The sequence below is a fragment of the Seriola aureovittata genome, chromosome 17 (genome assembly GCF_021018895.1).
Source record: "Seriola aureovittata isolate HTS-2021-v1 ecotype China chromosome 17, ASM2101889v1, whole genome shotgun sequence".
NCBI lineage: Eukaryota > Metazoa > Chordata > Actinopteri > Carangiformes > Carangidae > Seriola > Seriola aureovittata.
The window spans coordinates 20965242-20991362 of NC_079380.1; the positions used below are offsets into that span (position 1 = coordinate 20965242).

A 26121-nucleotide genomic window follows, 5' to 3' on the forward strand; every position below is an offset into this window, starting at 1 on the left:
CGGCATTATTTCATAATACATAATACATTCATAATATATTTGGAGTGTCCGAAAATATATTTAGCATATTTCTGAATAACATCAGAGAAAAGTTTTTGTCCTTAGTATAACATAACAACAAAGGTAAGTGAGGAAGAGATACACCACAAAAGCCACAATGCTCCATCTGATTTAAATTAAGTAGAAACTGATTATTTTTATGGCTTTTAATGACATTAAATACTGAGGAAGAGCATTTTTATTCTTCCTGCGTATTAACTTCTGTCCTTCTGTCATTTGACTATACGGCTGTATAATGACTTGTAGTTTTTGCTTATATGAAAGTCACACTTTAATAAGACCCTGACCCAGGTTGTCTGTGTGTGACTGAGTCTGTGTGTGTTTATGTTTCAGGCAACAACTTCACAATCTGACCTACCTGGTTTTCCAAGAATGTTAAAACATGCTTAGCTCTTCTATGAAAGATTGCTGTCCTTTCCTGGCTGTGACATTTTGCTCTGCGTCATCCTCACAGCTGATGTATAGTCCTCCCCTTCCGCTCCAAAGGTAACGGACAACAAAAACATTAGACGCTCTTATTTAGTCAAGACACAGATACGTAGATAACCTCGGGTTAGAAGTATTACATATTCATGCATCATACACCATGAGGGTCATATTTTAATCTTTTGTCATCACAATGGCACTGAAATACGTTTATGTTTCCTCTTCGTCTAAAATCTTGGCACAGGTTTATTTTTTCCATTTTCCATCCAGAACAGTTCCACCACTGCTTTGAAACCTCTGACGCCTTTAGGTGTGGCTCTTCCCCAGAGTGCCTCTCATTGTTGATAGTGATGTTATCATATTTTACCCTGGCCCGTAAACTCAAATGTGACACCAAACAGTATGAGCCCCACCCACACCTGCTATCAACATGTCATCTCTTTTAATATATTGTATAAGTTCAGTTGAAGGGCCTTTTGTGAAGGTTTGAGGACGTGTTGCTCGTTCTGATTCTAGTTTTTAAGAAGAGGTCAGTTCAGTTTCTTCCTGTGAGGTTGAACATTTTTTATTTAAATTGGACATTTTTACAAACAATCAGACAAATCAGTTCTTAAATAAAAGAAACAGATCAAAAAGATGACAAATAATTTCTTAAACAATTTAAACAAAAAACAAAAAACAAAAACAAATACATACATTAAAAAAGGATAAATGGTGACAGACTTCTTCAGACAAACATTTCAGAATATATAATAACTGCTGACATGGACCTTTTGTTTGTCACCAATTTGAGAGACTCAAATTAACGTTCAAGATCAATTAGAACCAACTTAAATGAGGGAATTGATTTGAGACATTTTCGCTTTATGAATATGAAATTTCCCCCCAGTAAAATATTGCAGAAATCGCTATCCTCACATTCAAAACAAGTGAAAATATTTGTTGAGTTCAGGAGCAACTTTGGCCTCATATGACCAAGAGACTACAGCCGAGCTAGCAGCTCTGCACTTTGCTTTGAGCAAAATGCTAACGTCAGCATGCTAACATCAGCATGCTAACATCAACATGCTAATATCAACATGCTAACATCAGCATGCTAACATCAACATGCTAATATCAACATGCTAACGTCAGCATGCTAATAGCAACATGCTAACGTCAGCATGCTAATATCAACATGCTAACATCAACATGCTAACGTTGATGTTGATTTTTAGCAGGTCTAATGTTTAACATGTTCACCTTCTCAGATCAGCGTGCTATCATGTTAACATTTACTAATTAGCATTAAACACAAAGAACAGCTGAGGCTGATGGGAATATTAGTAGTTTTATAGGTATTTGGTCATAAATTGGACAAATTCTGACATGTGGTGGTAAACTTTAAGGGCTCACATTTCATTCTGATAGGAAGACGAATATCTGTGGCAAAGTTTATGGCATCAATGGAATAGTTGTCGAGAAATGTCAGTTAGGACCAAAGTCGTGGACTGAAGTGATGACTAAAACACACACACACTACACGCTGAATGAGTACCGTCTGTTCCTGTTGGACACACTCAGTCCCACCTCTGCATGCCGTCTTTTGAGAGCTCTTTAAATTATGTAAGACTCTCCAGCAGCAGGCCACTGAATATTTTCATGCTTTCTGCCTGTCACGGATTACAATCTCATGTCTGGACGCTTGCAGGGATTGGGCCACAGAGAAGCGTCTATTACTCTGGCAGCTCCAGTTCTAACCACAATATAGTGTAATGTACTTGTGTTGCACAATATTATATATATTGGCCACGAACAATGAGTCCCTGCTGCCAGAATCTCACACAGTTCTTGGAATTCAAGCATTTGGTTTTTTTGGATTCAGGAATTCAAAGACTTCAGAGAAAAGCTGACGCACAACAGCAGTGGTGAGGAATGCAGACAGACGGTTCTTTATCAACGCAGCACAAGAGACAAATACCTTTTAAACCTCTCAGCATTCATGAGCCTCATGACTGGGGCCGGACTTTATGGCAAAGCATAAACATTAAAGTGTGTCATTGACAGTAAATTCACCGCTTCAGCACATTTGGATTCGCTCTAAACAGTCATATATTGTATTATGATATTATGAGTCTCAGGAGAGCTCAACAACAACAACAACAACAGAGCTTAAAGGAGACGCAAATATATGTAGAAATATTGAAATTAACATACATGTGCATATAAAATAAAAGCATATATGTAAAAATTCTGTATGGAACCTATTAGAAATTGGAATAATTTCATATATTGACATATATGTCTTACCCATACAAATATGTAGCTATGTTTATGTATGTTTATATTGTAGACATGTGTTACATAAATATATATCCATCCCAAAGCCTGTCAGTATATGTTGATGTTATATACAGTAGGGACCAAAAGTCTGAGAACACTTTCCCAGAATGTGAAGATAAACATGTTTTTATGTCATTGTGATGTTTTTATATGTATCTTGTTTTGGTGAATTTGCATATATGAATTATATAGCCTATATATATCATTCACATATATGGTTGCAACATGTTAAACCTATATAAAAAAATTCTTTTAATATATGTATATTTTGTGTAATATAGGAGATATATACGGCAACATCACTCTTGATATTATAGGGACATATGTGTCATATATTACATTTCTGTATGAGTTCTCAAGCTGACCAGAAACACAGCTTTAAATAAATGCTAATGCTGCTGCTTGTCTGCTGGATGTGTAGAGAAGCAAACTGATGTTCATCGTATCGACTTTTATGAAAACACTGTTGGTCACAGATCAGTATCCAGGTGCAAGTATTACAACATAGCCTCAGTGATCATTCACCTGAGCCCAGAATAACATATCCTGCTGTTTGTTAGCTTGTGTCCCACATATAGCACAAGAAACTGGACTAAAATAACATAAACATCCTTAGAAAAGAACAATTTCTGACCTCTATAATTACTGTTATAAAAGCTATAACATATGCTGGCAGATGTAGTAGGTTGAGTTTGGATTTCTCCAAACTTCTCCAGATGTGGTGAATCATGACTCAAGCCTCATTACCTTCCTTACAACCTTTTATCGAACACAAAAATGCTTCAAATGGAAACATACTGAAGTAGTACCAAAAGGCTGTTTGCCATTTTTTATTTTTCACGGGTTGCCAGGTCCACAGTGGCACACATCAAGTGCATACCAGTCACTCTCCAGAACTCCACCACTCCAGCTGATGACTCACCCACTCAGGCTTATTCAGGTGTTGTCCATGGAGACTGGAGTGAAAGAACCCCCTCATGGGACAAGCCTCGTTAACCACTCAGGACCTCTGACGCAAAAACTGCAAAGAAAACAGCATCTTTTGTTGTTCCACTCCTCGCTCACTGTTTGACTTCAAACATAATTAAATGAAATCATATTCCCTGGGAACAGTTATGATGCTAATAAAGTTATTGTGTTGATGGAGTTTATTGTGGGAAGGTTAAATACTGTCTGCAGTGAATGTAGGTAAGATAAACATAGCTACGTATTTGTATGGGCTAAACGTATATGTTAATATAAGAAAAGATTCCAATTTCGAATAGGTTTCATATAGAATTTTTATGATGTGCTTTAATTTTATTTAATATATGGAAATACAATATATCTACATATATCATATTTTTGTTTGGGAAAAACAAAAGACATTTTACACATAGTGTATTTTTTTATATGTTTCTGAATGGCAACCTTGCCATTGAAACGCCTGCATGAAACTCACTACAGTCAAGGTTTTAGCACAGACTACCGGACAGTACAGCTGACTCAGTTGTTGGCACAGAGTCAAAGTGACAGCAGTGTCCATGAACCATCACAGGTGATGTACTGTGTGTGGTTGAGGTGCTGATATGCTTTTTAGAAAGCAGATTAGAATCTTAGCATGACAAAACTTTCCTGTCAGGTGAGCTGGCGTTACTGACACAGCAGAGATAAGAGCCTCTCCTGCTGCACTGGCTCCCCCTCATGGTCAAAAGCGGAACAGCAGGTAGAAAACTACAAAATTCCTGCTGCTTAAAGAAGTTGATCTGCACTAAAGCTATGCCACGAATGGAGGGTTGGATGGTGTTATTAGACAGATTATTAGAGTTGAATGTGTTGAAAAGGGAGTGTTGTGGTACATGTGTGTGTGTCCCTGTGTGTGTTATGAACTGGAATAGAAAACAGCATTTTGGTTTTGAATGTATCACGAGTCGGAACATGTAATCTGATGAAGGCACACAGTTGTTGTCTTTCATACTTTAAAGAATCAGAGTATAAAATCTTAATACAACAGTTAGAGCAATTCAATATCTACTATAAACCAACAGACAGTGCCGTGTAATCCCAGAGTGGGGCATTTGTATGAGTAACGATACCCTGCTCCAGCCATTAAATTAACAGCAAAACATACACATTGAAATGAATAAAATAAAGTTATGTGTGGCTAAAAAATAACATGTCATAATAACTACTAACTGATAACAAAGAGTAGAGGTAGACACTGCAAATCAACTATTAATTTCATGCTAACTGTCAGGTGAAGGTGGGCCTTTTAACTCAAACTGCCCACTGACCCTGTTTGGGTCATTTCTCACTGCCTGCTAATAACTAACTTGGTCTTGTCTGGGTTTTCGTCATTACTGCAACTATCTCTAATTTCTCACTGGAAATCTATCGGCCACATTAGCTAGCTAGAATCAACAAGTTCAACATGCAAATATATAACGGTATTGTACTGGTTTCCAGCGAGGTGCTTTACCTCTGAACAAGTACTGCACATGTTCAAGCATGAAAGCAGCATGTGTTTTATATCAGGCCTATAAAGTCAGAGACAGTTGTGGATTTGTTAAAATGTAAAGGAATTAGTACTGAGAGGGCTTAAGAGATTTCAATGTTCAGAGACGTTATCAGAGATAATGATGAAGTATAATCATGCACATCAGTGCCACCATGGATTAACCAGTCACGTGCGGAAGCAGAAGAGGATCCGGATGACTTTGCATATTTGTGCAATCACATGGTGCACAGAGTAACATCGACGCTCAACAGGGAACAGCTCCAAGCGCGAGGAAATGACCAATGGGTTAAAAGAGAAACGGTCTCACAAATAAAAAATAAAAAACTATGTTTTATTTCAAAAACAATCTCAAATTCAGTTCCACAAACATGACACGAGTATAAGCCTGAACATCAAAAACAATATAAGCTTTGCTTTTGTTCTCATTTATATCTCTCCATAATGTTGCTGATAAAAGTTGCACCACAGCATCAGATACTTTATGTAAGAGTCTATGAAAATAGAAAAGGTGTTGACTACAATATGCCTGACTGGCAGTGTAATGGCTTTGGTAACAATATGGTTAATTATTTATTCAAATATTACATAAGATTACAACAACTTTAATAGATTATCCTTAGTTTTATGTGTACCTTCATATAACACTCAAATATTAAAAATAAAAACATGCTGAAAGTAGGCTGCTTACTTGATTAAAAATAATTTACAACATAATTAAAATGTTTTTGGGGAAAAAAAAAAAAAAAAAAACTAAAATCTACAGAGATCAAAAGTGTCTCACTCATAAACGGAGATATGTGGGAATGTGAACTCCCTTTTTAGACCCTGATGGAATGACACGTTGGACTGAAGTTATGTCACATTTGGCAGAAAAAAATACAATGTATGACACTACTGATTGTCACCTGTAGGCTCCTGGTGACTGATGGCATTAGGCTCTGGTCCAGACCAGTTCCCTCTGACTCATACCACAGTCAGTTTTCAGCCACAGTCTCGCCTCACTAAGGCTCTCACTGTGAGAGGACGTGCTCTACTCAGCCGGCTGGGTCTTGTTCTTCTTATTCAGGATTTTGCGGAGGCTGTCAGGCATCAGGTATGGCCTCTCTGCACTGCCATCGTTCCTCTCAAGATCTTCCACTGGAACGAGATTAAATACAAATCATTAGAGCCATTGTTTTTATTTTAAACTCGAGCACAGTTTTTATTTTTATGTACAACAGAGACATTCTACATCCTAAACAGAGTCAAGTGCTTTTAAATGAGGATCAAGCTTCACAATTAATATTCAATACACCAGTAAATCTGAAGGACAAAATTAATTTGGCTCGTTTCCAGTTCTGTAGAAAAAAAGGCTTTAATAAATGGTTCAATTGCCAACAACATGCATCCATTTAAAGACTTAAAATCCTGCTTTACACAGTGAAAACTTGTTTCAAATACAGTTTATTTAAGCAGCTGCACTGCCAAGAACACAATCCTTTGTAAAAAGGTACTGAATGCAAACCTTCACTGCTTTACAGTAAAAACGTCAACATAAGAAACTACAAAACAACTAGCTTCAAGAAAATCACCAGTATTCATTCATACAGATACAAATCTGTTATGGCTTTGTGTGAACAGAAATTAAAGTGCATCAATAGTACAGCATAGTAAAGGAGTAGTACTGATGATCACGTGGTTCTGATTGCATAAACTGTAAACAATTAGGTACCCTAAGGTGCAAACAGACCAATATTAACACTGTAAATGAGGCACATGAACGGCTTCAAGTTTCAACTGGCCAGTGGCAGTGGGAGGAACAAATAAAATGCAAAAAAACAAGTTTAGAAATGTCAGGTAACCTCAGATTAAGCCATTTAAATAATCAAGATATTTAGTGAAGCTATTTTTCAATCAGATTGAAGACTATCACAAACCAGCTACAGTCATTCCCAACCCTATGTCATTAAAAGATGAAGAAATACCTGGCTGTCAACAAGACAAAGTTTCTTAACCAATTAAAGTCTTATCACCTCCAACAGGAGAACAACATTTTCATATTAATCATGCATCAAATTATGTTTGTGTAATATTCCTGTGCACATTTTAAAAAGCATTCATTCCAAGAAAAATGGTTAATGTTCAACTGACCATCCGCTAAGCTCCCGGGCCTCCTCACTGTTGCTACAGACTTTCCATTCTAGCACAGCACATTAGCAGCTAATGATGTTAAAAGACGGGAGAAGATGAAGAATCATCTGTAAAGATTTGTAGTCAGTTCTGAAAGGGCCTGCACTTCAGATAGTTAGACAAAAGCAACTTCTCATTTCTAGCCCGCAGGACGAGTTTATTAGCCGGAGCTAGCTAACTGATTAAGCTAACGTTAGCGCCTTGAATTTTTAATATTTCCACCTGACTTATTTTCAAATGAAAACCCTGTAAAGGAATTTTAAATACACACTTATTCTATTGTAACATATCCCCGTTTGACTGCTTAGCTAACATACTTTACTATACACATGTATATTTATGCTTTAAGATACAAGCTTGAATTAAAACAGTATTTTTAATTTTAGCATTAAAAGGCTTATAGAATGAGGACAAACCAATTTGTCTGACAAATACAACACTACCTCTGATGATAAATGTGTTGCTAGAGTGTAAACTTTCCTAAATCTAATAAAGAGCATGACAGAGCTGCTAAAGTTAGCCTAAACTCTGATAGCATCCAGGCTCAGTTTCCACACAGATTTGTAAGTCCAGAAAATGGCCTTGAAATTAACTCTTGGTTACAGCTGTAGGTAGGTAAGCTAGATAGCTGGACATGCTAATGATTGCATCCTGTTAGAGCAGATGAACACACTGTTTCGTCAATTCCTTAAACTTTTAACAACTTATATTTTTAAATTTGGATATCTCACATAAAAGGCAGCAAGGTCCAAATTCTTTAAATGTACATTTTAACTACTACTACAGCCACACACCACGTCAACAAGTGTTACAGGCCTGCAGTGTCTAGTTACAGCTGCTAAGCTGTGATTGGACACTGGAGGAAGAACTTAGTGAATGGTCAATTAAGAAAACAATTCAATAACATCTTATTTCCCATGTTTCCTTGTGTTGGAGGGCAGTTAGGTTAAAGGAAACGTTATACACCAGTCAGCTGTGAATGAAGGAGACTTTCATTCAGTCAGAGGGTTGGATCCATTAAGGGTAGTGAAGCAAAACACTGAACCCCTGCCACTTTAAGGCATTGTGATCTACAGTTGCACCACAATCTGCCTCTCTGAGACGAGTGGGTTATGTGCAAAAGAGGGTTTCCCAATGGGCGACGACAAAGTACCAGCTCCTTACTATCACGTTTTAAGTCTTGAACTATAGCAGTTAAGTGCCTGTAATTCAGTGAAAAATCTTGAGTGTCTTTCCTACAAAACTCCTCCTCTCTAAGATGCGTTTTCCTCTCTGGCCTGCTGTTCTCTCAACTGGAGGTCTTGATTGTCTTGTTGCTGAGCAGAAGACGGAGTCGGATCCTCAGCCATGTTCTTCCACAGAATCTCATGAAGAGTTGACGACATGTAATAAGGCCTTGCGGCTGAACCGTCATTGCGCTCCAGGTCTTCACCTTTTTGTGTATGAATGTGTGTATGTGTGTATGTATTTGTATATGTGTTAATGGGTGGAACAGAAAATTAGTGTAGAAAGGGCCAGCAGGAAGAGGAAGAGGAGGTGGTGAATTGTGAGAAGTGAGAAAAGGAAGATAGAGACAAAAAAAAAGAGAAAGAGGGTCAAATAGCAAGCAAGCAAAGGCACCCACAGGCATTTCAGATTTTAAAAGTTACAGTTTAACACCAAGCAGCAATTTTCAGGTTAACATACTGTAAGCCACAGACTGTTATTATGAAATGGTGGTGAAATTTTGGCACACCATCTTCATGCAATTTAGAATTAGTGACAGCCCAACACCAGAAGCAAAGTAAGAACTCGTGAAGTGAGAAAAGTTTTGTCTCAGCTGATTATTAAGCTTCACATTTGACATCGAGCCGCGAACGATTCATCTTTCTTCAATGATTACAGTGCTTGTAAGTCCATCCGACACTCATGTAGGCAATCTTTAAATATTATACGATTGTCAGAAAAGATGAGGAGGTGCTACTTACAGAAACAGAGGAACAATGTGTCGACGCACATGGCGTACACACTGAAGAATCCATGGGCGATGAGGTACGAGCCAACTACCACAGTCTGTTGAGGACAGGAACCAGAGGCATGTAAAGCAGATGTATGTATGTGTATGTATATATATATATATATATAAAAAATATGTGTGCAAATATGTGTATATTTCACTCACAAAAAAGACTCACCATGATGGGCACCCAGTAGTAGTGGAGATTGGGAGCCGTGTCCTCAAAGGCCTTCACTCTCCCAGAGAAGAAGAAGAAGGCAAAGACGCCTGTGGAAGCAAGACCAAAGAAAACTCAAATTGTGAATAATAGTTACATATTGCAATAACATCTATGGATCCCCATTCAGTACTGTTGTATTTAGAAAAAGAAAAAAACAGCACCTGTATACGGTAAAAATTTAATCCTAACTCTAACCTGTATATTTTAGAACAGGTTGTTGCACACTGACTTTGAATAAGTTCATAATGCTGGTCTCTAAAGATAATGAGGTAAATACTGTAATGTGTTAATATTAATAATTCTCTCCTATTGCATCACTGACTCAATATATTAATATCAATGAGTTTGCATTATAATATCCCCCAAAAACTCGTGCCAATTTGCTTCAATATGCACAGAAACACACACACACACTTTTCTGAAAGTATGAAGAATAAGGATGAAATAAGGCGACTCACCCACAAGCCCAACGATGAGCAGTTTGCCCAAAAACAAGAGGAAATCTGTCACTTTATCCAAGATGGCCACCCTGGGGATTAAAAACAATCATTTAAACAGTCATTTGTAAAAAAAAAAAAAAAAAAAAAAAAGACTTCTTTTATATACACAAAAAATCATTTAAATTGTTTTTGTGCAAAATTACACAATATTTGCACACACCTGATCATGTTCCTCATGAGGAGGAAGAAGGCATCTCTGGCTGAGGTGCAGAAGTTTTTGCCATAAATCGCCACCTAGAGGCCAAATGCACTCATTACAATCAAATACTCCGACATAAACAATACAATCTGCCTCAATTTTAATGATGCCAGGGCTGAGCTCAGTGGAATAAATTAATGAACCACCCACCATGATGTACGCATTTCTGTTCAGGAACTTGATGAATTTCTCCAGACACCAGAAACAGCACTTCAGACAGCACAACAGGAACTTTGCAAACTTATTTTGGGCTCCTGTGAATGAGTCAATGATCCACAGATACGAGAACATTTAACAAACAGTGGAGACAGGTTTTCTAGATAATCCTAACCCCCAAATATGCATTAGAGATAAATAAGATATAAAACAAATGTATGCCTCACCTCACCTATATTTGCACTTCAGTGATTGAACAGAGGGAAATACTGTGCCATCAAACTAATGTTCTTTTCCATCACTGACATCTTTATCGCTACTATTTGTCCAGATAAGAGTAAACCACACCTATGTGCACTGCACGTCAGCTTGATCAAAGGTTATTACTTGATTGTGGTCCGTATGTTATACAGACATAATATTGTGATCCACTAAAGTAACAAACCTTTCAGCTTGTGGTCCAGATACTCCAGCAGAACCCTGATGATCTGAACTATGGAGAGGATGAGGGAGCCGAACGCCAGACTTCCGGTATGATACCTGAAACAAGACACGAAAGAAGTTGAAACACAATTTTGCGTTGTGTAAGAAAATCGTGAGGGAGACAACATAGATGGAAAAACAACAAATGTGAAATATACCCCCACACACACACACACACACACACACACACACACACCTGAGAGATCTCCCGAGGGAAGAAAACACTGGGAAGGCAGGCATGTCATCTGGCTTGACAAAGGCCCAGTAGTAAGAAGCAAAGGCCCCGGCCAGAGTCATCTGTCCCAGACCGATGACAAAGTTGGCACACCAGAAGAAGAGGAAGACGTTGTAGAACTGCAGGCCGATCAGGTATTTGTGGTAAACCGTCTCTCCTCCGTAGAAGGCGAAAAGGCACTGGGAGTCGGGGCACTGCGTTTGCATTGGACTGCTCGTGAAGTCCTGAGCACAGATTCGGATGACATGGAGAGAAATCCAGAAGATGTGATGGTGTAAACATGCATTTTAACAGATGAGTCAGTAATATGTAGAAAAAAAAAAAAAAAAGAAGAAGCTGCCCAGATGTTCCAACATTAACAGGTGAAATGAGAAAACTTACAGCTGGGTCACACACTTTCCTCGAGTGTTCACATATCGACTCATTAAAAACTTTGTAGATAGGCTCATTCGAGGTAGACAAGAAACTGATCAGCTCTGTCAAGGATTATAATCATTAGCACTTCAATCAACATCCTATATTCTACCGTCACATTACATTCACGTTTTCAGATGCTTTTCACAGAAGCGACTTACATGTGCTTCAGTCTAATAGTTTATTATGTCATCCTCTGCTGTCTGACCTCGACTTCACAATGAACTGGATGGTCACTTGTTTGAGTAAACATGTACAGAGCTGCAAAATACTTCTATTATTATTAGTATTGTGTCACAAAATAACTCATATCAAAATTCAAGCTGTTATTTTAGTTACTTTTTTAAACAATTAATAGAAAAATTACAGAGGCACTGAGAAGCAAGTGAGGAAAATATCTCCCCTGTTTTCTCCTGTGTTTATGACTTAAGAAGATCAGGAAAAAGTGAATAAATAAATAAATAAATAAATAAATGTTTTGCGAGGTGAAGTGACTTTTTTCCATCTGTGAAAACAGGCAGGTGATTTTTTTGTCAGGTCTGTTTGTTGTTGTAATACTCATTTCGGCCAGAAGAGGCTGAAATTTTACCAGTTTTCATAGTTGAAAAATTATTCTTGTAAGAAAAAAATTCCATCTCTTTCACAAATTTAAAAAAAACTTTTTTTTTTACCTGTCCTTCTTCAGTCACACAGTCACACAGGAGATAAAACTGTTTAGATCAGACTTAGAAAATAATAGATTCTGGTGATCCATTTTCTGACCTGCTTAGAAATAAGAGATCCCGATCTCAATGAGAACACCTGTATAAATAAAGGATTTTAAAAAGGAAGTTCCACAACTGTTTCCGAGTATTAGATTTCTGTACCTGTGGTTGCTGGGTTTTCTGACTACAATCCACCTTTAGTAATAACACAATGACTGTAACTTGAAAAGGATACACAGCAGTAACTGCCCAGTAGGCAATAACTATGGCCAGGAGGACGAAGGTGAACAATGGGAAGAAAAGGGAACACATCACGTGTCCAATGGCTCTGCGAACACAAGAACAGCATCATTGGTGGTTACACACATCCAAGCCAAAAAGAGAAAAAACAATCTTCGCTTTGAGTTATATTTTGATGACTTCATCCGTGCCTGTGCCATTACTCTGACACTTTAATCCATTACTGTGAGTCACACTAAAAACAATTTAAGAGTCAGAACAATTCAACATCTCAGCTTTCATTGATCTGTTTTTGCACTCTTCCCATCCTCTCCTCTAAAAGTGTCTGCAGCTCTAATGTGAAGTCTGACCTGCTGGCTTCTTTGATGAGAGCGACGGCGATCAGAAGCCTTTTCCTGAGGAAGATGAGCAGTAGGATGATGACGACTTCCACGATGGCCAGGATAATCACTACAGGAGAAGTGGTGGCAGAGGGAGAGATCATATGGGTGTCCTCGTTTTACAGCAACATGTCACAGTCTATAAACATGCACGACGATGAGCTGTGTACTGACTGAAGGCCAGCCACGTCTGTCGAATCTGCAGGTAGACCGAGAAGTCTGTCTGGAAGCCCAGATCCTGTAGAGTCACGTTAGATCCTGCCTCTCCCTTCAGGGAAGCAAACTCCATGTAGCAGTGGAAGATACCTGACACATCACAAAAGAGAACCTTAAATTGTTTAAATATGGCACTGGTAAGAGAGAACTGAATCAGCGTGCAAACAAAGCAGAAACCAAATGTGGAAATCTTTGCATGAGGAAAAAACTTCACTTTTCTAAAATGTAAATTAGGCAGCAAACATCAGAGGTGTAGCCTCTGTCCCAGGAAGCAGGTTAAGTGAAAACTCTAATAAGTACCACTCTAATAAGGGAACCATGAGCTGAGGAAAAGTCTGGATTTCCCATTTCAGAAAAGGGGGTCATTCCACCTTTTGTTCAGTTACTGCTGCAATTTACCCTGTGAATGTGAACCTGCTCACTGGCAGCTTCATGACGCTTCCTTATTGATAACGTCATAACATCAGACGGTGGATTTTTGCAAATGGAAGTTCTCTTTGGAAGACTGTGCACAACTGTCAGGTTGTATTGTTGTCAAAACAGTTCCCCTGCACTAAATATTTACTAAATAAGTGTTTAAACTAATTAAAAATAAATAAATAGTATGAAGCTAAGACACATGGCATTATGAAGTCTCACTTCAGGTTTAGTCAGGCGGTACAAGTATTCAATCAGCATGTTGATATCAATCAACTGTACTACTTGTTTTGGCAGCTAATTAAGTTGAGTGAAATCAACAGTGACAGAGGAAAGACGACATGAAGTGAAGGATTCAAAACAATGACTCTTCCGTTCATGATTGGCATCTTAACCCCTAAGCAATGGGCACATCCCTATAAAAGATTAGTCTACAGTAGTATAGTACAGAATTAGTATGTAGTATGGCACTGTGGATTAACATCAGAGTGAACATACTCAGATTTTATTTAACTAACTGTGATCACCTTTTCTGTAACAGGAACCTCAGGGTCAAGGGTCGGTCAACTCAGGGTTCAAAGTTTGTTAAACCTGCTTTCTGGACCTCAACTATTTTGAGGTGAGAATGACAAAGACAATGATGGAGTCTTGGGTGCTTTTGTCCTTACCGTATCCTATGACCAGTATCACCAGGACAATCATGATCCAGACCATGATCCCTGCCAGGAAGCGCAGGAGGATGATGAAGAGCAGGCTGGTGACCATGGCAATAACCAACCCTCTGCAGGGAGAGCGCAGAGAGGGAGAGAGTGAGCTGTGAAATCAGCTGATGTTCATCCCGCATGCACAAACCGGATTAAAGTGAACAAGAAGCAGATTCACAAATGTCAGTGTCTTACATGAGAATCCAGTACCAGGAGTGCGTGTAATCCTCAAAGATTTTCATGACCACCTGACGAGCCTCAATAACCACAGTGGCATTCCTGTGGAGAGATTTCTGTGAGTTTATCTGTCTTAGTGCCTAATGTGGCAGGTTAGGACAGGCCAAAGCTCATTTCAAGCTCAAGAGAATTCATGTCACAATGACTCCAGTGATGTACTAACTTGACTCCATCCATGAGATCCTTGGCGTCTCTCATGTTTCCACTTCCATCATCAAAGCGAGAGATGTTTCCCACAGTTATCACACCTCCTTTCTGGCCCAAAGCTGGGAAACACCTGCGTGTGACTGAAGAAGAAAATCCCAACAATTTAAAAAGAGACCGGTTGATTTTTTTTTTTTTTTTTAAATAAGCCAGCACTTTCCAAACCTGCACTGGTGCTCTGGATGTATACAAAATGTGATATATATTGTATTAACAGTGTGTTTTGGATGATCTATTTAGGGAGATCCAACTCACAGGGCTTGCTGGGCATCAGCATGGAAGGACAGAGGCCTAACCTGAGGATTTCTGGTATACCCTGAAACACAGTACATCCAAAACAGATAAGGTGAGTGAGAAGCTTTGGACAATCAAAATAATTGAGATAATTCACAGTGACACTGGAGAGAAGCATCCAAGCACGCATCTCAACCACATGGCTTTAAACTCACCATTGTGTTTGTCACACCTTCCTTACAGAAGTTCTTGTAGTAGTCAAAGTCTTTTTTGTTGGCGTAGGCTTTGACCAACGTCATGAACTTTTCTGGGCACTTCTCCACACACAACTAAACAGGAAAGATACAGTTACATCAAGTGCAGGAAAAGAACTCGATAGTCCTAATTTTAGATAAATAGCAAAGAGAACGGATGCCGATGCCAACAATTTGGTCAGGGTGACAGAGGAAGAAAACAAAAACAGGAGCCGTGTCCCAGTTTCATGCTACAGAATGAGCATGTAGTGTATTCAAACTGGAGAAAGTATACCCTGCTACTGGACACTATTTCCCCACTGTGCAATGTGCACAGGAAATGGTGCCATTCACAGTTGTGGGTGGTGGTCACAAAAATGATGATTGATGTCTGTTTGTGTGCCACTTATATACTGGTATACTGGGATAGTTTTGCATCAGCAGGAAAGATTGCATGAGGACAGATGGGTGGAGTTCACACCTGTGTGGTCGGACACTGGAACTCCAGCAGCACCATGGGGCTGGCACACTTCATGATGTTGAAGTAGAACAACAGTGTCTTCTTCCTGTTAAAACACAAAAATACAAAACAGTCAGAAAAAGTACATGAGCAGTGTCTGTGTATTTCAATGACTAACAGACTCATCAAAATGAGGACATGTCATTCTCCAGTGTTTTGACTATCTTGCCTTCATCAGGGTTGTGGCCATTTCTGGTTTCCGTATATACAGCCCATCAATCAGTATCAGTGCAAAGTGCTTCAGCCATGCACCCACTTGTACTTTTTTCCTCTTATATAAATAGTAAAAAGTGAGCAGAGTGGTTTCATGAAACACAAAGGATGTCATTTACCTGTTAGCATATCAATTTAGAGTAATCTGGAATCTCTAAACTGGGCACTTTAATCCCAAGAGGGTTGAATAAGGAATTAGATTTTCATTTTTGCTGAGTTTTGTTGGATTATATTTGATCTCAGAGAAAAGCGTTTTTTATTTTTTAAAACAGTTGGAAGTTGAGGTCAACAACAGACTGATATCAAAATAAGTTTGTGTTATCCATAAATATTAAGATATAAAGGAGAACAGAGTCTGGACATTCAACCTGTATTTGATAGTGAATATTCAGAACAGATGGCTGTAAAAAAAATTGTATGTTTTGTTTTTATGGCAAGAAGATTTTCTCTTTGGCTTTTTGTATTTGGAACTAAGAGTAATGGTATTTTTTGAATAGTCATTTTTAGGTAAAAGGATGATGATAATATTGTTTTCTTTCTTCTTTTATCTTTGCATCTGCCCTGATGAAGGCAAGATGGCTGAAAACATTAGGTGAATAAAACACAGTGAACTGGACTCAAACTGTAACTGTGTGTGTGTTACTCTCAAAGTAAGAAGAAAATCCAGCAGAGCAACAGAAATAAGTAAATCTATACTTGAGAACAACTCACTCAAGTGGGGTGCCCGCCTGCCCACAGAACTGGCCTCGACTGTCTGTGGGATAGATCACCTTTCTGGGGTCACCCTGAGACCAGGCTGGAAGAAGAAAAACAGAAGGTTAAAGTTTTTTTTTTAATAGGTTTTAGTTTGAGGTTTTATAGGAAAAGCAAAACGCAGTGCTGTTTCCTTACCGAGTACTCCCACTGCAATATAACCAATTATGGCAAGACCGAAGAGGATGCAGCACACGATGTCTGTGCAACCCCTAGAATGGAGAGAGCAGAGTTGGAGGGTTGAAAGAAACTATTTGTAGTTGTTTACACACTGTAAAAGCCAGGGTTAAAAATAAATAAATAAAAAAATCACATCTCTATCTCACCTTTTCTGAATCGGGCCCTTGAAGGTGGGGTCATACTTCCTTGGCTCGCCTACATCAAAGAAACAAGTGCATTTATCACTCAGTGAGGTCTTAGCATTATGGCTACTGAAAACACGGCTTGGTGAGAGGTCCTATGAACTGTAGACAAAACCTAATATTTTAAAAACAGAGGTGCACCTTGAAGCCAGAATTAGTTTTTAAAAGGGGGTGGATTTAAGGTTAAGAAATAATACACCCCCCCTCCCTTTTCCTCCCATTCTTCTGTCAGATGACTTTTCCCTCTAAACAGACTCGCCTGGCATCCTGACAAATTCCTCCCTGGTGACTAAGAAAAGAAAACCCTTTTGAAGGACGAAGCCAGCTTAACTTGCACAGCCACCAGAGGGGGTGTGAATCCTTTATAGTAGTAGATTTAATTTGAAAATCTAATAACATCCTGTTGATGCCGATTTATGCCAAACCAAAGAAATTTAGAATTATGCAGTTTGTGAGATAAAATGCAAATTTTAGGCCAAAAACCTGTCACTGTGTCATTTTGGTTTTGAAAAGATTTCTTCCAAATTCATTCAGATTATCAAAGAAGAAAAAGAAAAAAAGATAATTATTTAATGATTCCCATCATATTTATTGGTTGCATTGCTACAAGGTGGTACTTTCAGGACTCACATTCCTTAATGTGCAATGTGATTTTTCTGAGAAATCACAAGTGTCTGGTCTTTTAGCTGAAGTTCTGTGAGTCCTGATCATTATTGCAGGCTCGGGTGTACAGTTAAGTTTGCTGCCGGTTATCTGAGGTCAGTATATCAGAAGCAGGATGCAGAGAGCTTGTTATCTAAGCAAATTCATCTCGCAGCTCTATACACAACACGCCACATTATAGTTACAGAGCAAACAAAAAAAAAAAAAAAACCCTGATCAAGAGTCAAAGATTAATCGGCTGCACATCCACAACAACAATAATGTTTTTATATTCAACATAACCAATATTTTGACATCATGGCTGCCCTGTTCGGGCTTTAAATCTCTCAAATCATTAACATTAGTCTTCACACTACTACCACAGGGTGTACATGTGCATGTGTACCATTTAGTACTGGATCCTGACACCTCCGAGTCTAGACAGGAGCACGATATTCTCTGTGGCGTCTTTGCATATTAATTATGTATGTGGTCAGGGGGGGATAATGCTGCAGCAGGCATTTACCAGAGGAGCTCTGAGAGAGGTCACAGCTTCCTGTTAGAAAAAGCATGGGTGTTGTATTTCAAATATATAGTGTAATGTCGTGTATTGTCAGGCTGAGGTGCTATTTTTGACAAGACTCAACAAAGTGAAGTTCACTTCAGTGTAGCTGTAGCAACTTGTGATGTGCTTAATTGATGATTTATTCAGTTTTAAAAGAATTAACTTGCTTGCCAAGTGATTTAACTACACACAGCGCAGTAACATTTGTACAAGGAAAACACTGATAAAAAAAGCTCCCCGCTCTCACACACCTGTACAATCAGAGCTACCAGCAACAGCAGGTTCCACACAAACACACACACACCCTTTCACTCCTCACAGTGCTGACATGCTGATACGGCTGCTCCAGTTTCACTCAAAATTATTTACTCACTTCATGACACGGATTCTTTTTTTTAAGCAGCAAAAATAAGACAATTAAGATTAACCAAGTAACCCTCCAGTCATTTGAAATTTCTTGAAACACAGAATGAAAAAATAAATAAATGTGAAACTAAAGCAAAAAGAGCAGTTACCATGCTTTCCATAATATTCTGCATCCTCAGCCATCTTGAAATTCCTCTCTGGGTCAAATGTTGAAGAGTACAGAGAACCCTTTTACCTTTTCCACAGCCTCTTTATCTAGTCACTGCTTCCTCCCTCTCTCTCCTGGTTTAAATGAGCGAGAGCGGTGGAGACACAGGTATTGTGGAGGAAAAACCAGTCCAACCTGTCCCTGAATAATAGCTGTGAGCACTAGGGCAGCACAGCAACGCTCCACCTTACCTCAGACTTCCCCTTCTGTCTTTATCCTGAAACAACTGCCTCTTTTCCAATCTGTGCTCCACCTGTGCATCTATCCCCTCTATGCCCTCCCACTTCCAAAAGACCTCTTTCTGTCTGGGTTTCCACTTTGCTTCTGTCTCAAAACAGCCATCTATCCAAACAGGCGAGGGAACTCATCTACAAGGAGTTAAAGAGAAGCGCTGTGGACATCGGAAAGAGAGGGTGGGGCCTGCTGTTGAGGATGAGGAGGAAAAGCTGTGTAGATGTTATCAAAAACATGTGTTTGGAGAAAACAAGGAGGAATTCTGCCTCCTGTGGTGTCTTGTGTCACTGCTGTGGAGGAGCGATGATTAGATTCAGGTGTGCAGGATATTTATGGCTACAAATACCATCACCTGCATGAAGTGAAAGCTCACAATACTGAGCTAAAAAAAAAAATCAAGCATTTCATGATTTTGTATAAAATTAAACTGCCTGGTGGAGCAGCTCAAATAGGATCCAGTCAAATCTCCTCCAAAGAATGTTTTCTCCCATCTTGTGGGGACAAGGCAGCATTGCACTGAGACAGAAAACGATAAAACAAAAATCTTTCTAGCTCCCGTTTTTCCATCACACGCTGTTCTGTCATCAACAGCCAAGGGCAATCAGACTATGTTCAGTTTCAACAAAGAGTCCACTGAAGGACTAAATGCCAAAAATGTGTTTTACAGATGCTGACAGAGACAAAAAATTCATCTGGAATGACTGAACATTTCCATTCATTTTATTCTTGTCCCATGGCCAATGTTACTGCAAACAGGGATTCCCAAGAGCTCTGGAGTGGCTGTGAATTTTTCTGAAACTAAGCTTCTTCACCAAGTGACACAGTGAAACTGAGGCTGGAGGTTTCTGGGGAATTTGATTTGTTGGATGACAGTGACATGACACACAACAGAAAACACATGACTACAATATTTCTTACTTGTTTGTCTAACCTGTAATTAGATTTTCTTGAACTGGTAGAACAGCTGGTGACGACAGTAGTGCAAGGTGAAGTAAAACGCACAGCTCTAATTTTTAAACAGGCTAAATGAGTAATTAAATAATTTTTTATCCTCTGTGGCAGTAAGCAACAGTTTTAATCTGTTAAAAGCACTCCATGTGATCTAATCTAATTCCAATGAACCACCACTGTGCAACAAGTCAGCCACTGAGCATTCACTGGAACCATTAGCAATACAAACGACATTTGCTACATGTGTAAGCGCTTTGATTTAATTATGAAATGCCATGCTATTTTTCTAATGAGGGTTTACGTGGGCACCCGTTACAGACATCTGCATCCCTGTTGTGCTTCTGTGTATTTACTGTGTTGTCATTTAATAAACAACTGTTAGAAAGGTAGAGGTGGTAACTGGAAATTGAAACAGTCGAATAATACCTGAGTATTATCATCAGTTCATGTCTTAAAACTTTCTGTTTACAGAAAAACAAAGTCAAAAGTGAAAGTGAGAAAAAGCCTAATGTCTTGCATCGTGTTTTTTCCTCATGGACAATATGAACATTAGACATCTTTTGTCTTTTGTGTCCAGACATTCCTGAGTTACTCTACCTTGTTTTTTTAACCACCGCCCTTCCCATCTCTAAACTAAAATTAACCTTGCTGACCTTTTTTCATAGAAGACCTTTTGGCATGCCACAGTAGGAAAAGTACAGGTGCAAATAATAAAATGCTGAAATGATGGCTGAATTCCAATTAGCTGCTTCCATTTCAGGATCCTGGTATTGTTCATGCTGGCTCGCCGTCGCACTGTCATGGCTTTCTGAGATTCTTGAATAGAGCGGAGCTATTGTTAATGTTATTAGTCACATAAGTGCTTGTTTATCTGTGACAAGTCAAGATATCTGCTGTGAAAAGGACTGTTTTCAAATATAACAGCACAAATGTTTACTATCCAGCCCAGTAGCTCCCAGACTTTTTCAGTCAACCCCCTCATTCAGAAGATAGAATATTTTTAACAACGCCCTTAGACACTTACTGGCCACAGTACTGGATGCTTGTGACAAAAGTAGAGGAATAGGAAAGCGAATTATATTGAAATAACATTTTATTTTAAAGAGCTTTTTCATCAGCAGATATTTTTTAACTTCTCATAGCAGTCAGGAATTAATTTGTGACACCAATGTTTGACAGGTCAAAACAACATCTACTGTGAAAAACATTAACTTTGAGTTTCACGCCACATTTCTGGTCTTCATGAACTGGGCGGGGTGTGAAGCACTTTGATTGGCCTAGCTTAGCTGCTTCTGCCAACCAGCTGCCAACCAGCTGTTACTGTCATGTACAGTAGAAGCCTTTCCAATTCATTTTTTTTTCAACAATGAATTGCGGTTTTGACATCCTGTTATGAAATAGCATGACCCTAAAGTTATTGCAGTTCCTGATGAGGAAAAGAAGCACACAAAAAAGCTAAAGTAAGAAAGTTTAGTATAGTGAATAAAAAAATCCAAAACTTCTAGGAAAACAAGACTATATCTATGGGGACTATGATATCATAGCCTCTTTAATATAATCTAGAAGTTGCAGCTGCCCCCCCCCACCCCCTGCTGCTGTCCCCCCATGTCTTTCATTATGGTAAGAGGTTGTGGAGTGTTAAAGGCCAAGTTCACATCTATTTCTGGTGTTACAAAAGGAAGCCTGTGAGAAAATTAGACCAGTTATATCCACAGCAAATGTTGAATCAATTGGAAAATTTGTGTACAAGACTTGGGACATCTGTCCCGTAATATCTGACAGTCAAGGTTTTTTTCCCCCTAGTTTCCAAAGATTTCGTACATGCAATAATTTTACACAACAGCAGGAATATGGAACCACATTTTATCCAGGGAAAAGGAACTTTATCTCAACTTGATCGCTAACTGCCTCTCCAACATAATCGTCTCACAAATTTAACCTTTTAAATGTGTGATCTCTTGATAAACTAGTGACCTCGCAACACCTCGAAATTTCTGCTTCCACCGCTGATGACCTCATACCATCATCTCCTTATCTCCTCATCTCCTTATCTCTGTGTTCCAGCCAGTTTATTCCTGTAGCTCAGACACAGATGATACAAATTGAACCCAAGATCAAATTCAAATGAAAATTAGAATTAACAAAGACTATTCACCAACAATGGCAAACAAGACTCATGCACAGTGAGATTTTTTAGGCTAGATTCAATATTCTGGTATGTTTATACGACCTCCGTACACAGACATAAATGACCACAATGTTGAATGTTCCAAAAAAGGCATTTTAAGGGACATTAAGGAAAATGATAGTAAAATAATGAGCTGTTCCTGTAAACATTACAGAAATGTTCCTCAACAACAAAACGTCAGTGAGGTCAGCCAAGATCAACAAACCCATCTACTGACTAGTGGAGGACAGTGTCTGGTACTGCTTCCACATTCAAATTACTCTGCATTTGTATCACTTCCTCTGCCCAAACTCATTTTCCCTGACCTTAATAACCAATCAGTCTTGCACTGCTCTGAACACGCCTTTGTATTTCAGACTGTCGGCAAGTTGGCACGACCACTCGAAAGTTAGCAGAGTCACATGATCCTGCTTGGGTTGTCAGGGTATGATCAAGCACATTTAAGTAGAAACGGGTGGATGTAATGACGGAGTATTAGTAGCGGAGAAGGAAAAACCAAACAGTACAGTCACTGAACTGTAAACAAATAAAACAGGCCAAAAGTAAATCTGAAAATGTAACTGAAACAAGCTTTAACAAACATGAAAGAACAGTCAGAAAGGCTCGGGATCGGGTTTCAAACCAAGCTCCTAAATTTGGCTTATAATTACACCTAATCTCCACCAGGGCATGGCTGCATGGCTGCTGCAGATCCTGTCATTGAGGTTTCTTCATATATCTCAGCCTGAAATTACTCCAACATGTGAAACTTAGGCCGATCCTATACTTTACTCTGAAATGCTCTCCCTATGGCATAATAAGACTTTTGTCCTTGTCTCCTTTTTTTGATTTCGTCAGTCTAGTTTCAACATGCGCTGAGATATATTAATGTGCACGTTGCACTGGCTGTTTCCAGAGCCTCTTACCTCATACCACTGTGATTTCTTAAGTGAATTTGCGGCCATTCACCACCATCATCTGCAATGGGTTTAAGGCAATTATCTTTCTCCTCTGTTTCTACCTATTTGCCGTCTCACTCTGTGTCAAACTGTCTGAATCCTCTAGGCATTTTGGTGATTACAAACAAGCAGACACACACTGAAGCTCCCTTTCGTGAAGGGTTGGTAATGGGAGTCAATTAGCCATCATGTGGCAGGCAGAGTGGAAAAGGGTGTGTGCAGACAAGAAGACAAAAACAATGTTAAAGACCCATCATAAAAACCAGCAGACAGACGAAGCGTCTTATATTGTTTTTCATTTCTACTCGTGCAAAAACATCCTAGAGACCGGTGATAGACTGGCAACCCGTCCAGGGTGTACCACACCTCTTGCCCTTCGTCAGCTGGTATAGACTCCAGCCCCCCTTGCAAGGATAAGCAGTATAGCTAATGTCAACATCCTACAAAAGCTTAATATGCTCAACACAGTGCTACAAAAATCTCCATTTAACATTTAAAAGATGATGTTATTGACTCAAAACAAGGCCTTTCAGGAGTAAAAATCCTCCCTAAACATGCTCTGTCTTTTGTGTGAATCATTTATTGCACTTCCCACGTAAAAAGCCTGATTCAGAAAGAGCAGTAGATCTCAAACTGCATACAACAGGGTGTGCCACTATTCAACACTATATGACAACCATAAACAAGGAACAAGCAAAGCAACCAGAGATAATGTATTGTAAAATACAGATACAGTATACTGAGCTGTAGACTGTATGAAACTGAGCACATGTCTAATATGACACTACCAAGTACAGACCCTCTTCAGTTGTTTGAGGTATGTTCTAATAAGCTAAGCTCTATACATAGCCTGTTGTCTGCCATACCAGTCTGAGGAATGTGGCAGCAACTGGACAAGCAGGAGACAAACAGGAACATTATACACACCGACAATATACGAGGCAATGTGGACCACCAGCTTTACTCACATGCACCCTGCATTTTCAAAACATGACACAAACCAACAGCAAAAACTGAAATCCTTCACATTTATTCGCTATAACTGCAGATGAAGAAGTAAACCCGCTATTTTAAGTACATGGTTAATAATTAAACTCATAAGTACAGGTAAGAGAGAAAGTGGTTCAGCAGTACCAGCTAATGTAAGACAATAAAGACCGAAAAAAAAGAGGTATTTAAGTCATCAACGACACATACCAGAACTATCTATGCTATCAGTTGGAGTAACGTTTTCGTTTGGCACTTAAACAAAACTAGCTAACGGTAACTTGATTGGTAACGCTTGCTATCCCGGGACAAATAAAGTGAAGCAGGCCCGTTTGGGCTTTAAATAATTACCATATTTCGGTTTCTCCTCCAGCTCCATGATTACGGGGTGTTTGTTGTGGACCAGAGCTGCTCACAGGCGACGACTACAGCATATTTTCAGCCTTGGCTTCAGGTTATCGTGCGGAGATTCTGTCAGTTTGAACACTTCGTACAAGTCCCCTCCAAAAATCTTGACTGCCCAGCTAACATTTAAAGGGAGACTCCTTAGAAACGGAGAGCGGGCCAATTAAAACGCAGGACGCCGTGATTGACAAGTCCCTCAACCAATCAGTGAAAGAAGGCGGAAGTTTATAGTCCAGGAGACTGGATTCGTTTCTTGTACCGTTAACTGACAGCGTTACTCTCCATCTAACAGTTATATCCCGCTCATGACAATGGACCAAATACAATCAGTCTCAGTAATTAATTAAAAATAACGCCGTCTAGATCATTTGTGTTTGTTCATCATTAGTCATTTGCGGTAAAAAAAAAAAAAAAAAAAAAAGTGTCTTCATCAGCCAAGAGTGCTGCAAACCAAAGGCATAGCATATCTTTTATCGCCCTGATGAAATGCAAGACAACATTAATTATGAACGCAATCTTATTCATTCATAATTCAACTTAGAGACCAAACATTGCCTGATCTGACTCTGCACTCTGTGAGTCACGACAGCTGCTAGTGGGCTGCAGAGGAGGTGTAACATCTCATTTAGCTCAAGTAAAAATACCTATCCCAATTTAAAAATGCCCCATCAAAGTAAAAACCATCTGTTCATAACTGAACTAAGGTAAAAAAAAATACAGTATTATATGAAAAATGTAAAGTTAAACAACTGGTAACCCTTTAAATTACAGGCCGTTAATTACGTTAATTGTGTAGTAATTAGTAGTAATTATGTAGTAATGTGAAGAAATTACCAAGAAATAACAGTCAAGTAGCCCATTGATTATGTAGTCATTTTGTGGCAATGGTATAATAGTTAGCATTGAAAGTATAATTACGGTAATTATATGGGAATTGTTATAGTAAGTATAATAGCCCACATACATGGTAAGACAGGAGGGTCGTTTCTGAATAGGCTACCCATAATATCAACAGTATTAATAGCCTATCCCTTATTGCATTGTGAGCAGGCTGTTAGCAGGTAATTCCAAGTCTCATATTTTCACTGTCAACATGTCAACATTGGTTTCCTCCACACAGCCAAGTACTTTCAGTGTAATAAACCTAATGTATTTGTAATTTCTACATTCTTACCTTTCAATAAGCCAAGATGACTGGTGGTAGCCACTGCAAAAGTTGTAATAAATGTAATAAACAGACTATTTTTAAGTCAATTTAAAGATGCACAACACAAACTGCTTACAATATGACTATTCTCATGTTTACAAAACACTCCAATGTCTAACAATGACTGCCACTTGTAGGGAAACAATGTTCTCCTGGTAATATAAAACAGTTTAATAAGTTATATATGCATGGACTGTGTAAACAACAAACAACATAGATTTAGTTAAGAGCAGAGATGCACCTTGAACCCAGACTCAGTTTTTAAAAGGGAGAGTGGATTAAAAGTTAAGAAACGAGGTCAATAGAAGTAATGGAAAACCTTATGCCCCTGCAGAT

General features: G+C 38.8%; 1 protein-coding gene across 4 annotated transcripts; it reads right to left on the bottom strand.

Moving 5' to 3' along the window:
• Window positions 1-5615: 5615 nt before the first annotated feature.
• On the bottom strand, window positions 5616-24704 carry LOC130185190 (choline transporter-like protein 2). 4 transcript variants are annotated; one of them, XM_056401516.1, is made up of 22 exons: window positions 24525-24703; window positions 17059-17107; window positions 16871-16944; window positions 16691-16775; window positions 15728-15812; window positions 15229-15342; window positions 15035-15095; window positions 14739-14862; window positions 14534-14617; window positions 14303-14415; window positions 13176-13307; window positions 12972-13071; window positions 12617-12709; window positions 11645-11729; window positions 11225-11487; window positions 10991-11085; window positions 10540-10643; window positions 10351-10424; window positions 10149-10219; window positions 9649-9737; window positions 9442-9526; window positions 5616-6442 (listed from the first exon to the last, which is right to left on the bottom strand). In XM_056401516.1, exons 1-22 carry the CDS (start codon window positions 24550-24552, stop codon window positions 6336-6338), a joined length of 2115 nt encoding a protein of 704 aa, XP_056257491.1. In that variant the 5' UTR covers window positions 24553-24703; the 3' UTR covers window positions 5616-6335. The 4 variants fall into 4 exon arrangements, with proteins under 4 accessions (XP_056257491.1, XP_056257490.1, XP_056257488.1 ...); XM_056401515.1 differs by lacking the exon at window positions 24525-24703 and adding an exon at window positions 18817-19252; XM_056401513.1 differs by lacking the exons at window positions 5616-6442; window positions 24525-24703 and adding exons at window positions 6458-8906; window positions 18817-19254.
• Between the last annotated feature and the right edge of the window lie 1417 nt (window positions 24705-26121).